Raw genomic sequence first — 15,971 nt, forward strand, 5'->3', positions numbered from 1 at the left:
TCCTGTCCAAATCAGGGGTTTGGGATAAAGACTTTGCTTTGTTTTTGAGTTCGCTGATCAGACTGACACCACTCTCACGTGTAGTCTCACACAGTGTTGCACACCTAACATGAAGCTACAGCCAGCGGATCTTAGCTTAGCTTAGCATTAAGACTGGAAACAGTGGGGAGCAGCTAGCCTGGTTCTGTCCAAAGCTCAAGCTGCATTCCCCGGCACCTCTTTTCTCTTGTTTGTTCAATCCCTACACAAACAGAAACTACCAGTTGTGGCTTTAGGGGGAGCTATCTGCTGAACTTTTTGTTAACCACAGCAACCGCAAACCGCAAACTTGTGGCGTTTACATTTTCGTTTGTGTGTGGATTAAACAAAGGAGATGTAACAAGTTCATCAGTGAGCGTTAGAGTTGCTGCAGATTTTTTCTTAAAACTTCAGACAGAGCCAGGTTCCGCTCTTTATGCTAAGCTAAGATAAAGTGTTTCCCAAAATGGTGAACTGTTCCTTTAATGACTCCAAGCAAATTACATTTCAGAACCGGCCAAATTAATTTATTAAAGTTTTGTGTGAAAGGTATGGACAGAGCAACAGAGCTGACTGCAGGACCTTCAGGTTTAGTGTGTGTTTGTATATTAGAATATATAGACATGAAAAAACGTATTCTCATTAATATAAAGGTTTTAATTTTGGACACACAGCACTGTAACTACTGACGCTGTTTTCAGCACTGTGCCAATGCAAACTCCTCAGTGCTGTTGTCACTATGTGGGGAATGGTAGAGCTTCGTTCCTGTCACAGCTCAGGTTACCAGTCGGCACGCTCAGCCTCCGACTGGCATCTGGGTGATGGGAAGCGACTGGTCTGAACATGAATGTGTGAGCACGAGTGTGTGTTTTCTGCGTGTAAACAGTTGTGGCTTCTTTTCAGATTTTCGTTGCCACTTCTCAGTATTTCTGCATGCGTTCAGTTGTGTGTGCGCGCGCGCCCTCGGCTCTGTCGCCGGTAATCACAGTCCTGCAGGTCACCAGACCAAAATTCAAGTTTAACTAAAAATGAACTGCACACAATTCAAAACTGTGTTAAACAATCTGAAAGATCTTATTTGCTATTTTTGGTGATAAGCGCTCACTGGCTCACTGCTGTTTTCGTGCTGCATTTCCCAGAAATGGCTTGGCAGTCAAACAGTGTACACGGTGCTTTGGTGTGTTTTTCCTTGGATTTTTCTCTTGACGAAGTTTGAATGTTCCCTTTCTTTCCTGTGCCACGGTGGTTATCTGCACTGATAATAACTACTTAACTACTCCACACAATTGTCCAAAATAGCCTCAGATTAATAATGCATCACTTCCTTTGCAGCAGACGCATTTTCCCAACATTTGCCTCCCAGAGAGTCAGTGTTGTTGTAATTGCCTTTGTGTTACGTGTATCCACGAGAGTCTTTGGGCTTTTATTTACATGGCAATATTATTCCTTTATTTTCCTAACAATTATCTTTAACAAAGTAGATGTTAAATTGTTGCTGCTGTTTCTGCGCAGCCATATTTTCCTCCTGCAGACCCTTTGTATGAACGAGCTCACCTCCTGTGTCTGAGTGCATGCAGGCGTATTTGTGAGTGTGTTCCTCACACTGACTCGTTTCTCACTGAGCCATCATATGGATTGCGAGTACACAAACACACACACATTCGCGCACACAGCTTTCTTGACGTCATTTGGCTTTGGTATAAGAGCAGGTTTTCTGAGCCACTGGGGTGTCTGTGCCAGTGTGTTCACCCAATCCTAGAGAAAGACAACAACACCTGCACTCACCTAAATGATTCATAATCTCTCTCTCTCTCTCACTCACACACACACACACACACACACACACACACACACACACACACACACACACACACACACACCTGATTTTCCTCAGCAGCCTCTTGTTGTTGTTGTAAATCTTTCTCCCCGTGTCGTTCTCTCTCTGAGATGTGTCTTTGGTCACGGCTTACTGAGCTGTTAAATCTTTAATGTGGCTGACAACTGCAGCATTAGAAGATGCCAGTGGGGAATCACATGTGAGGCTGTCAATTAAGCTGTTGACAGATGTGTGTGTGTGTGTGTGTGTGTGTGTGTGTGTGTGCGTGCGCGCACATTTTTACACAGTTTTACACAATTCAATCACATACCATAAATATGAATTTGTGATTACGGTTCATCCCAAAATGAACATAGGTGGAAACCAGAATATCAGTCAGCCTTATGGAGGTTTTGTCTGTAAGACTGAGATCGTGCTGCCGAGAGAGTCTTTAAAACATCAGCCGATCTCAAACGTCATGATCCAGACATTTCTGTTAGTCATTTCTCCAACATCTTAAGTCTTGAAAATGCTTTGCAAAAGCCCCACAGATTATCCAGTGTTCTGATCAGTATGTATGATCAGGCTGTGACATTTTTGGGTGACATTTTTGTGACCTTTTGTCCTAATGGGGCCACTGACATGGTGAGCATTGCATGCAGAGAGCATTTCTTTAGTGCGTTTCCATGTGCGTATGTGTGTGTAGACGCTAGGGCCTCTGCACTAACCACGTTGCCGGTGGGTCACGAGGTGCAGCAGATAGTTTTGGTGTCATTAAAAGTCATGTTGAGTGTTGTGCTAATTCAAATGTTACAGTATGAGTTTAATTCCAGAAGTGTAAAGTGTATGTGCATGTGTGTGGGTTTGTGGTTACTGGTGAGGGCAGGAGGGCTGCGGTTGCCTTGACGACCCTAGCGCACCCGCCGGTGGTTCAGCGTGTAACCCATGAATAATTTAGGGCGGTCTGAGGCCGCAGGCTCTCCCGGGAGGCCGCGATCATGTTCCCATGAGTCACCTGGGCCGAGAGCTCCGGTCACTCCCAGCTGCTCTGTCCCAACTCTGCTGCTGGACAGATAGATCCACTTGCCATCCCCTCTGTTTTGTCATACAAACAGAAAGCTGCATGGCGTTCTCACAGGATGGGTCAAAGCAATACCTCTGCTTTCTTGAAAACTCGAAAATGTAGCAAGCTGCTTTTTAGATCTGAGAAATTATAGTTAAGTGAAAATGTTGAACTAGTGGCAACTGCTCATTGACTGCTCCTGAAAATGGGATGTGCTCCCTAGTGGTGCTTAGAAAATACTGTTACAATGCAAGAAATGTTTTCTTATTATTCTTGATATATACCTCAGTGGGAATGATTCAAAGATGTAACTTCTTTGTCAACTGCTTTTATTTGTGGTACAAAAAGGACTCGGGGCAAGGTCTTCTGCTGCTGATTTTCTGTCCTAGCAGGGAGCTAATTGTATTCACTCAGCATCCCTGTGTGTAAATCTATCACTTTAGATTAGATTAGATGAGGAGAATGGAAACCAGCGTGTTTAGTGCCTGTGGCCAGTACTGACAGGAACTCGCCTATAGCAAAGGAACCGGTTGGCATGTTGCATCCCGGAGGCAGTATTTCTGTCCTGCCCGCACTTCACCTGTCACACTGAGTAACACACCTGTGTCACTTGATGTTTGTGAAATGGTACAGAGTAGCCAATGGCTCATAATGTGACCACATCTGCTAAATTACTGTGAAACATTATCCTGGAGTTGAAGTTAGCATTCGCAGCTTGGGCCCATGGATCCTCTGAATTATGAAAGAATGTATGTAGAGACAAGATTTAAAATCGTCTGCATGTAGCTGTTTTCTGCTTATACCATACAAGGATAAAAATGGTGCTTGATTTTGGAGATAAATATACTACAATGCCAAAACTAATAATATGTCAGCTGAATGTTTGACAGATTTCAGGACAAAAGAGGCTGCAGCAGCTCAACTAAAAGCCAAATGCATGATGAGGTTTACCAATTCATTCTGTATGTGTCTTTATATATATATATATATATATATACACACTATGTATATATATATATATATATATATATATATATATATATATATATATATATAATTTTTTTATTTTTTTTCATTTGAATAATAAAATACACAAAACACAATGTAGTCAGTGTGTATAGATATATATACACACACACCAACACACACACACACACACACACACACACACACACACACACACACACACACACACACACACACACACACACACGTATATATGTATATGTGTGTGTTTGTGTGTGTGTTAGGCCTGGACTACTACTAAAAAAGGGCTAAAGGCTAATCTACCTCTGACCCTCCAATCCAGTGTTCCCCTTCCCATCTGGATTGAGTCACTTCGATCACTGAGTAACCGGGTTATCATTATCATTTCCTTTTAATGTGGTACTTTGCCTCCCCATTATAAAAAACTCTGTACCATCTTTTCTCATCTTTACCAGTTCTGTGCTTTAAAACTGTGCTCATTTCTTTGACTGTACACGACCACAACTCTGAAGGCAACGCATGTAAGTTCCAGCTGCCAGTTTACACCTCGCTTTTTTTAAGACACGAGGTGTTCTGTGTTGTCTGTGCAAAATCTTATATTTTTACTCCTTACATTTATTGCACGTAAAAAGAATGGGAAACCAGAAAACAATACTCCCAAACATCTTCTTCTCAAGCATTATGAAGGTCTTATCATATTATATCCATTACAACTCTGCAGGCTTTTGAAATAAAACCCTTACTCAATCTGATAAACGTTATAAACCACTTGAAAGGGTCCAGAAGAGCCAAATCCTGCATTCATTAAACATTTGTATGTATATATAAAGTCTGATAAACCTGCAGGAACAGTGTGTGTACTCAGGCTGAGGAGTGCTGATAAATATACAAGGTGATAAACCTTCTCTGAGGGGCTCGGGCTTGTTGACAATCTGTACTCTAATTCCACTATTGCTGTTTGCATCACAGGACTTGGGGTGAGGGACAGAAGGGAGGGACGTCACACACATTACATCCCCAAAAGTTGGGGTGTAATGTGTGTGACGTAATGGATGTGTGAACTCAGGACTTTGGTTAAAGAACATGCAGCAGGTCCAGAGTAAGAGCCACTTCAGCTCATATTAGTAATTGGTCAACTGTTTGTGTTGTCATCACATGTTCTGATGTTATGTTAAGTTCATACAACAGTTTATGTACATTTTGAATAGTGTATTTTGGTGGACTGTGCTAAGCTGATGCTTATATTATCCTGTCTTTAACTGCCAGGGTACAGGTGGATACATGTCTATTTACGACAGGTGACTGGGCCAAATGGCAGTTTTTTAGCGCACATGGTTAAAGATGTTTGGGGACAACATGGTGCCAGTAAGATGTGGTTGTAAACCTTGGACTGAATCAAGCTTTTGACTGTGTAATACCCTTCTGTGAGAACACTGCTGGCTTTTCACAACAAACCTGGATTTAATTCGGTGGAACTCGACTCAAACCTGAGACGCTTTGCAGACTGAGGAGCTTTGAGCATGGTACAATGGTCACTGCAGCCAGTTCCCAAAGCGTTTCATCAGGCCCAATTTATGGTAACCGTTTCCAAAAAAGTCTTATTGTCTAAAAGTTCGTGTAAGAAGAAAAGTCTGACAGCATTTTTTTAAAAACATGAATGTCGACCAGGTTTCCTGAGGCGCGTCTCATCCCTAATAGTTATTCCACTGCCTCGCAGGTTGGCCTTTTGATGGCACCCTTCGGCTAATTAGCCCGCCCTCTGCTCCTCGGGGAGTGGGCCAAGCCGACTGGTTGAGATGTGGTCCATCTCAACCAGTTCATCTCAGTTCAGTGCTTGTGTGAGGCACCTGCGAGACGACAAGGCCTCTGAGTCGCTCCGGTACTCTCCCCCTCTGTCACTGGGCAAAGAAGACGCATGTTACTCTCCCAATGTGTGGCGTGTAGGGATGATCCCTGAAACACAGGTCTACATTGGAACTGGTTCTAAATTATTAACAACCCGGTTGGTTCTTTTATCAGTACTAGAAGAAACCAGGCACTGATATTAGTGGACCAGTGTCTACCACACACACACACACACACACACACACAGCCACAGAAGGGAAAATGACACCAGTATGCTCATTACTTAAGTGCAATAAAACCATTGTGAGTAAAAAGCTAATGAGGGTAATTTATCAGCACCTGTTCAACAAGCACACATTTGAGGAGAATCGATATTTCCAGCTTTGCCCAGAGCTTCCACCCACCGCCGGTATGTTTTAGCCATAATGAGCTTGTTATGCTAAAAGTAAATTGTTCTGACCAATCTAAAACTAAAGCTGACTGACTGTATTCTAACTGTTCAACCTAATTAGTCTTGTATCTTAAATTCTGGCAAATGCTTCTAGACCCTACTTCTAGTTTTATTTCCTTGTGTTTGAGACTATTCTGTTCCCGACAGGTTTTATATGTAGCTGGATTAGAGCCTCAGCAAAAAGGAGACTGTATTTTTCGCTAGATGTGGTTGTATAAATGCACTGAAGTGTCCTTTGAGAGCAGCTATCAAGATTTTAAACCAGAGGATGTTTTTTTTTTTTTTTTTCTTTTCACCGTGACAAAGGTGAAAAAGAAATGTACTCTGTGAAGAAGAGTGCAAAGTGGTGAAATGAGACCGAGCTCCTCTTGCATGAGTGGCATGAGAGAGATCTACTTCAAAGTGCAGTGGACTCGAGTGTGGAGAACCCAGAAACCGGCACGGATGCACGTCAGACATTGTAGCCACCATGCTGGTGGACTCTAGCCTTGATTTCTGGACAACTCTAACCTCATTATAGCACTCTGCTCTTTCAGGAAGTGCTTAGTATTTTCCTAAGAACATGTTTATCAAATTACACATGAGACACTGTTTTAAATCAGCTGAGTCCTGAAGGTGAGATGAGAAGACTGACAAAACTCTCACGTTGGTCCTTTAAATATGAGCTACCACTGGATTTTTAAAATTTTTTTTTTAACCTTTGGTCAGAGCCGGGCTAGCTGTTTCCATGCTAAGCTAAGGTAACCAGCTGCTGGTTGTAGCTTCATATTTAACAGACAAACATGAGAGTGGTATCAATCTTTATCATCTAATTCGCGCAAAGAAAAAAAATGCATATTTCACAGAACATCAATCTATTCCTTTAAAGCTGTTATCCAGTTCCTCTTTGGATTTCTTTCGTAGCTCTTAGTCCTCTACTACTTTTGAAAACTTGTACGACAGCACTGACCCTCTGCTATAACTCTGGCTCCTTCTAGTGTTTGCCTCTTACCATAAGAATGTTCCCTTTCTTTAATAATCTCTCTAATAATATTAGAGCCCAGGCATAATCTATAAACTTTGGCACAACGACTCGATTTCAATCTTTGAAAGTTTCTGCAGTATTAATATTTCTGGGCCTTGGGCTGGTGCTTCTCTTTGAATCTTGTATCGGACTGCACGTGTGTTGATTCTGTGACAGCCTTTGTGCCTCTCTGACCATGGATGTTTTAGGATTTCTGTGCGACTGATGAACTGAGGAAAGGCACAACTCTGTAAGAAAATGCAAACAGTAACAAAATCATAGTTCTGGGAAACGCCTTGCTGTGATCTGAGCAGTGTTGCCGAGATATAGAATCTTTGACTGAATGAATGAAACAACGTCAAAAGGAAATTAAAGTAGCAATCATGGGCCTTCACCTGTTTATATTACTATAAATGTATATTGTTAATTTGTTTAGTAATAGCTGCAGCAATCATTATCATGATAATGATAATGATAAATAATCATGACAGTTTACAGTGGATGTTATGGGGGGAGGATATTCTCGTCTGTTGAAGCCCATGTTTCACTGAGGTCTCGTAATCTGTCTTGAAAGGTAAAACACTTTTTTCCCCAAATTGATAGTATCGATCGCTTCATTGATCCAGGTAGGTATAACGGGGCCGACCCAGGTGTTCATGATCATCGTTTTTTGTTACCATGCAAAGTGAGAAAAATGTGGGTAAACTACAGATTTCTAAGAGCAAGCAGAGGGAGGTGATGAGGACATTTACCTTGTGGGAAATGTAGGCTCCAGCATTTTTGGAGCTTGAGTCTGTTTCTGGTGAGTCTGCAAACTTTATTGAAGTTTAATACTAAAACACTGGAGTGCTCCTTTATCAATTAATCAGTCAAACTCACTATTCGTATAGGACTTTTGTGTACAGGTTAGTGCAATTAAAATAACAAAACAAAACATAAAAGACAATGAAAAAGTCGGTAAGAGGTAAAAGAACATTTTACAACATGAGCACAATAAAAGAAATTATTAAAAAATGGCAGTAAATTATTCTAATCCAGGCCAAAGAGGTTGAAAGTTTAAAGATATCAACACTTTGAGCTGCTCTCGGATCCTCTTCAGACTGCTCCAACGACTCAGAGCATAAAAACTTCAAGTTGCCTCACCAGATGCTGCAAAACCATGAAGTGCTTTAACAAGAAAAAACAATTTTAAAATCGATACCAAAGCGGACGGATGGTCGATGTAAGGACTATAAAACAGGTGTAATGTGTTCTCTCCTCCTGGTCCTGGTCAGCACTCGGCCAGCAGATTCTGAATCGGTTGTAACCGGTTTATAACCTTTGTGTTTGGACCAGATAGGAGAGCGTTACAATCAGAGAAATGGCAGCACTTTAACGACATATTTGAGATGACAAAAAGCAGATTTGGTGACAAACCCCATTTGAGTCCTAAAGTTCAGTTCTGGGTCAAAGATGATATCAGGGTTTCCTGCGTACTGGCTCTGGGTAAATCCTGGAGAATTTAATTTTGTGGCTCCTCTCTCTCTCTGAGCCTTAGAAGCTATAATCATAATTTCATTTTTATACTGGTTGAGCTGTGTAAACTTTTGATAGAAGTTATGATACCAAATATAAATTTAAAGGAGCATGGATAGACCCTGTGTCATCAGGAGACGGGAGCACATGAAGCTGTGTGTCATCAGCAGAGCTGTGGAAAGGGATTACATGTCTCCTGAGGACACCTCCATAGATTAAAAAGTAGTGGCCCTAACATCGATCCCTGGGGAACCCCACAAGTTATTGTAGACTGTTTGTAAAGATGATCATCAATTGCTATGAAGATCTCTGCCAGAAAGATAAGAGGCAAACCAGTTAATTGTCCTTAAGGACATAATCATCTACAATCAACAAGCACCAGTTGACATGACATATATATGTAATTCTGTATCCATCTCTGCACGAACAGCACATAGAAAACAGTTTCAGGATCAGTAGCCCCATTATGATTAATCAGGAACACGGTGAGCAGAAGGACCCGGCCGACTGTTTGCTGTAAGTGTAGAAAGTTTCACTGAAATTACTGCCTGTACTCTTCTACAGTATATCCAGGTTTTTGTGCTGTCTTGCTGTTTTCCCTGCAGTGCTGTATATAAAGAACTGATGTGACAGCTACACCCCCCGTGTCGTGTCTCCGTCTCTGCGCCTCCTCCTCTTATGGGACACTGAACAGCCCCTCACCGCCGTCCAATATCCTGTTAATGTCTGAGTGACAGACATATCTAACAACAGTCTCTGCTTTGTCTTTCTCTGATGGCTTTAATTCATATCTGTATCTGATGATGGCTGCATTGTCTGGAAGCAAGAACATTTTCTTCTGTTTTGAAAAATGAAATATGGATTGAGCACTGCGCAGTACATTATCTTGACACCTATCTATGACAACCTGACAGTCCAGTATACACAATAACGTTCAAGTTGAAAATCCAAATTAGATTTAAATAATAGACGCTTTCCATATGTTTTGCAACGTGTAAGTTAGAGCTGCAACTAACGATTGTTTTTATTATCAATTCATCTACCGATTATTTTCTCGATCAGTAGTTTGGTCTACAACATTTCAGAAAATAGTGCGTCGGACTGGGTGAATCTCATGTTGAATAGAAATGTTGCTCTAGCGGCACAGTCAGGTTGTGTTCTTAAAACACTGCTGGGTAGAAACAGCCTCAGTGCATTTGGATCTCTCTTTGGCGAAATATGCAGTGCCACGTCTAAACTGTATACTTTTTCATCAAAATCTTTTTTTCCCCTCCTTTTGCCGCCAGAAGCAGCCGGGAATTCACCAGGGCAGTGGTTATAGGACAGAGCCAAACGTGGTTACAATAAAAAAGAGCCCCAGAGTCAGAGAGGAGACGTGAGGGAGGAGGGACCCGGGAGAGGACAGACATGATTACAGGACAAGAAAAAAGAAAGTAGACACTGACATTAGGAGAAAAAAATGGCAGAAGACAGAGAGAAAACGTGGGAAAAGGAAACATGAAGCACTGCAGATGCATTGCATCCACATCTTAAAATGTGTGTGATACCTGCTGGTTAATGGGACTTGAATTAGCTTTATTATGAAGCTATACAGATTGTTAAGAATGCCTGTAATTGAGTTTGAATAGCTAATGTAAATATTGCCTGATGTATAATCAAATTTACACAGTGAGAAGTTTAAACCAAAGTTTAAGATTTCAAAGATTAACATGTCTGTAATAACTGCTTTACTGTTTGCAGTGATGCGAAGATTTAATTGAAGTTTGTGTGCACACCCTCCCCAGACTCAACACATTCTGCAGACATTAAAACGCACCCTCTGCTTTGCATGCTGGTATTTATGACACTATTTTAATGGGGGAAAGATCTGAAACTGAAAAAGCAGCTCAAAAACAACTCAGAGCAGAGTTGGCAGGGTGTAATAAGGGTCAGTCAGTCATCTGACCGAAATCATAGTTTATACTTTCAAAACCTTGCTTTCAGTTTTATACATGGGCAGGTTTACTCATACATTGTGGCTACAGATCACTTAACCATGCCAGATTACAGTGGAGGATATGAGTTTGTTTTGGAGAGAGATTTTGTTAATTGGCGCGCGTGTGTGTGTGTGTGTGTGTGATGTGGTCTTTGATACATTTGGAAATTCAGCAGGGAAATTGTTTTATGTAGGAAACTTTTAAAATTTAGGACTTTTACTAACGGAGTACTGCTCAGGACCCAGGTAGCTCATCCCTGCACCTCTCTACCCAGAGGTCTGTTCACAACGTAAAACCTAATGCACATCATAACGTTATCACCCACTCATGGGGGGGGGCAGACAGGAACAAGGAGGCTTGGGAAATCCACGACTTAGAGCAGAGCCACCCGTAAAGAAAGATAAAAACAAAACAAGAGAATGAAGGCGGGAAAAGGTGGAGGAAAGAGGTGTGAAGAAATGTGAATCATCACGCATGCATAACATTTTGACATCTGTCACACTGACGACAGTTGGACATGATAAGTCATTGCTGCAGAGTGTGAATCTGTGCACGTGCCTACCTGTGGTCCTCAGGGAACTGGAAGTAGGTAGGCAGACCGTCAGGGCTTTGTCAGTGTGTCAGTCACAGCACAGGTGAACTGCAGAGAGACGGTCTGAGTCATATACCACAGGTTCCTCTGTTTCTCCCTTCTCACGACAGCAGAGACTGTGGACTTGCACAGGAAAGAAAAGTGCTGTAACATCCCCTCAAACAATCTGAAAGACACTGCTGCAGCTAATTTGTTATCATTATCATTATCATTATCATTATTATGGTGATCAGACCGTCTCTGTGCTGCAGTCTTTGAGGATCTGCTCTGACCAAACCTCTCAGACTCTGCAGCTCTCTGACATTTCACAGACTTTTGAAATAGTTTTTATTCAGGCTATTCTTTTGAATAATAGGGATGTATTTTTACTTTTATCTTTCACTTAATATCTTGTAGCATTTGATTATTGTAATATTGACATATATTGGTAACACTTTTTTTTGTTTCATGGGTCTGTGATTTATTTATTTATGCTTTATAAGGATGTTTTCTGGAAAGAACTGTTTCATTTGCTACTCAGAAAAACAGACGAGCTCTGAGATAACATTTGGTTTGTTAGTTGTGCAGTTTGTAAGCAGACGATCGTTCACTAAAACAACGCTTCTAATGAAATCCAAGTAATTACTGCTATCATTAATTATTCATTTTCTATTGAAAAACTTCTCTGGGTATGTTGAGTTGTTCACTTGCCTGTGGACAAATTTTACATTTCTGCATGTTGAGCTGCTGCTGTGCACTGATTAAAGCATTGTCTTACAGTGCGTTTACCGGCCGAACACTCCCTCCATCTCCTCTGAAGTCGTATCCATACAAGTCTTTTCCAGTTCCTTTCTAGGAAAATGCATGAAACGATGGGAACCGTCAAATAAAGTGTTACTGGCATATCTTAAAAGTTGTCTTTTCCAGATCTTTCCCACATTTTGGGAAATACGCTTATTCACTTTCTTGCCAAGAGTTAACGAGAGGATTGATACCATATAAGGCTACGGCCAGCAGGCCAGTTAGCTTAGCTTAGCATGAAGACTGGAAGGAGCCAGTTAGCTTAGCTTAGCATGAAGTACCCTGGCCCTGTTTGAAGGTAACAAAATCTGCCCAGCAGCTGGTTGTCATTTGCTGCCTGGCAGCCATATGTAAAATCAGAAACTGTTGTTTTTACACCACGTCTTATGCTAAGCTAGGCTAACCATCTCCTGACTCCAGCTTCATATTTATTGGACAGACATGATATCAAGCTTTTTATCTAACTCTCATCAAGAAAGCATATTTCAGCTCTTTAAAGGCGGTATTACAGTTCAGTTGATTAACTTATTTGAGTATTGAATTTGAGAGTCTGTGTGTGTGTGTGTGTGTGTGTGTGTGTGTGTGTGTGTGTGTGTGTGTGTGTGTGTGTGTGTGTGTGTGTAATATACATATCACAGTTCTGAAGCTCTGGGCTTTCCTCTGCTCCATGTAGATCTAACCCTGCCACAAGTGAAACGTTATTCCTTAACTTTCTCCATTTTAGCCGACTACCGCCCCCAAGCTCAGTCTGCTTTCTGGGCTCCCAGAACTAAAAATCTCAAATGTTGCCGCTGTACCAGGCCTCTCTTTTGGCCCACGTTGTAGCCCTTTTTAAATAACCGCAAACAGCCTGTCCAACAGGTTTCGACAGAGCTGATTGTTGCCGCCTGGAGCCTGACACGAGGCTCCGTCACTGTGACAGAAGCTGCAGACTCCAACTTGCTCCAGTGCAGGGTAATGGTTTGCCTTTAACTGCGTTCTCCTCGCTCACTCTCACACCATGCTTCCCAGTTTAGTGAATGTCATTCTCAGTGTGCGTGCTATCCCGAGCAGCAGGCCTCCACCATGACCGAAGCGGCTCAACTACACTGTGTGTGAGAATAGCGCTCAGGTTTCACTTCACAGCGCCGCTGAATGAAGAATAAGAAGGTTTGAGGCAAATGCACAGCTTGACAGCTCTTTGAGAGTGTTGGCCAGTGTTTTTGTGTCCTTTCTCTACGCTTCTAACAATACACTTTAGCTCTCTTTCTGCGGTTTTTAATGGTTGGCTTTGTGCTGCTAAATGCAGCAGTCGGCGAATCTGTTTACCATTTTTATGATGAAGACTGAGAGAATACAGAGAGAGAGACTGAGACTATCCAAATCCCTAAAGCCTCTAGTGTGGGAAAGCCCGGCCGATCCCCCCCTCTCCTGCCTGGCCCAAAGACCTGAGTTGTTATTCCTCCTGGCAGGATTTTATAGGGACTCGGAAAGCTCCATTACACCAAAGCCTTTTCCCTGACAAGACGAATGACATGACAACAGATGACATTCGACTCTACAAACTGGTATAGAGAATTCTTTCTTTCTGCTCGTGCCCTTTTCCTTGTCTTCCTTGTCTTTTTAGATCCGTTGCTTTTTCTTTGTGTATCTCTAGCTCTCGTATAAAGTGGTATCTTGATGATATTTAAATGGTGTTGTATAGAACAGGGAGTAGTTTCTACCTTCATTTATTCAGAGAAATTCAGCTGAGTATATCTTCTCCTCAAAGTGCTTCTCATGCACAAATACAAACTATAAATTCACATCTGGTAACCTGCGAACTCACACTTTGGTGCTGTAGCCGCTCCACTGGACCAGGTGTGGTTAACTGCCCTGCTATATTGCACTTTAATGGCTGGTGTTTAAAAAAAACATTTTTCCCAGGTGACTGTTTGTCCACCTCATACTCGTTTCTTTAAAGGAATAGTTTGACATTTTGGGAAATAGGCTTCTTTGCTTTTTTTTTGAGAGTTAGATGAGACGGATACCTCTCTCATGTCCGTACGCTAAATATAAACTTACAGCCGGCAGGTGAATAACAGCATAACAGCTGGCCTGGCTCTGTCCAAGGGTAAAATCCCAAACTCACTTATGTCATATCTCGTTTGTTTAATTGTTAAAATTAAACAGACTGCGTGTAAAAATGGCGATGTGGTTTTACGGCTATGTGCCGCACTATTTCTTGGCATTTGGTCGTCACTGTGAACCAGCGGAGGCCGTTGACAGAGCCGTGAAGTGTGAGGAGTTTTCCCAGACGTTCCTGGTTCCCGTTCATTTTTCCTAGAGACGATGTTGGTGACTCACAGTCTGGATCAACGCGAAACTCTCCTGTTTCAATCATCAGAACAAATAATTATGGACTGCAGTGCGTAATAGATATAGAGGGTGGTTAACAGTCATATTTTAGGTGACAGTTGCATTGTTGTGGTTGAACGGAAGGCAAGAACCAAAGATTTTGCTGTTGAGAAAACTGAAAACAGAATCTGCAGCTGAAATCAGTTCGCCGTTCAATTCTGGATCAGTTCTGACAGAATTCGGCAGCTGTGCGACCGCGTTTTGTTGACTGCTGTAACGTTCACTACCGCTCTGATTCAAACCTCTGACTGGCCCCTTCCCCACGGCAACGGCAGCTAAGGCTCATGGGTATTGTAGTATTAACCACCAAAATGAAATAATTCAAACTTGAGGCCACAACATAACAACTTCTTGGTTTCACCTTCATGTTCACTGTAAAAACATGAAACTGGTTTCCATTTCCTCATCTAACTCTTTCCCAAAATGTTGAGCTATTCCTTTGACCACCTAGCTGCAGTCATCTTTGTGTGTTTACACTGACAACCATCCTCTGAACTGGAAACCCCTTTGCCGTGTGTGTGCTCTAAGCGTTCCTTCTCTGTCTTCATGTTTTTGTTTGTAGGCATGGCTCCAGAGGTACGGCTACCTCCCTGCTGCAGACCCCAGAATGTCAGTGCTGCGTTCTGCCCGAGTCATGCAGTCGGCTATCGCTGCCATGCAGCGCCGCTACGGCCTCAATGTCACAGGGACTCTGGACAGCAACACTATAGAGTGAGTTACACTGCTTTAAAAATATCCGGAAAGATGCCACTGTATGAGGTCTGCGTTCACTACTTCATGATGAGTTTCTTCAAAAAATAAGAAAGTACGGGGCGAATTTATAGAATTTGAACAGCATGGCCAGTTATTCAATGAACCTAGGTAAATGCAGTTAAATGTAAAAGTACAGCCAAGCAGCAGAGTTTAATTTATTAGTGTAAATGTTCATTTCTTGTGTTAGCTTGAGCGTCAGTAATTAGTGTGGATAAATTAACAAATGTTGTGAGCTTGTCAGTTTGGAAATTTAGTTTCTAGACTTCCGAACAAACAACTATTTCATCAGTGTGATGAATTACTGGAATACCAAAACACCAGCCAAAAGGGGCAGAGACAGGCTCCTCAGGTACTGGTGCTGGTGGTGCTATTAATGCTGGATTTTCTTCATCAGATAGAGACTGCAAGATTAAATTTGAATTCACCCAGGCCCAGATAGATACTTTACCGGAGCTGGAACAACAGCCAGGAGGTAAAAGACGCCGTAAACTGCGAGGCTGTGGTTTAGCAAAGGTCTGATATTGCTGTAATAGTCATTTATTGCTTTTTATTATTTAGACTTACAAAGTGGTCCAGACAGTAAAGATGGGCATAAAGTGGTAGATGAGTCTCTCACTCAGCTCCTGTTTTGCTTTCTGAAGGCAGGCAAACGCAAAGTTACCCTGACATGGTTTAAGTGGGGCGTTTTAATTTGATCAAAGAGGCCGTGTACACAGAGTGCTACTCCGCTGTCAGAACAAAGGCTGCAAAATGCCAAAGTGTTAATATTCAGTGGAAGAGAAAGTAGAGCAGGGAC

General features: G+C 42.0%; 1 protein-coding gene across 1 annotated transcript in view; it reads left to right on the forward strand.

The window, feature by feature from the left end:
* The window catches only part of LOC120790153 (matrix metalloproteinase-16-like), a 77,629-nt gene that overhangs the window by 4,331 nt on the left and 57,327 nt on the right, over positions 1-15,971 (forward strand). Inside the window, exon 2 of the mRNA XM_040127503.1 lies at positions 14,985-15,133. Coding sequence (XP_039983437.1) covers positions 14,985-15,133 — 149 coding nt within the window. The remainder of the gene's footprint in view (positions 1-14,984; positions 15,134-15,971) is intronic.

This window comes from Xiphias gladius, chromosome 5 (assembly GCF_016859285.1).
Source record: "Xiphias gladius isolate SHS-SW01 ecotype Sanya breed wild chromosome 5, ASM1685928v1, whole genome shotgun sequence".
NCBI classification, from domain to species: Eukaryota; Metazoa; Chordata; class Actinopteri; order Istiophoriformes; family Xiphiidae; genus Xiphias; species Xiphias gladius.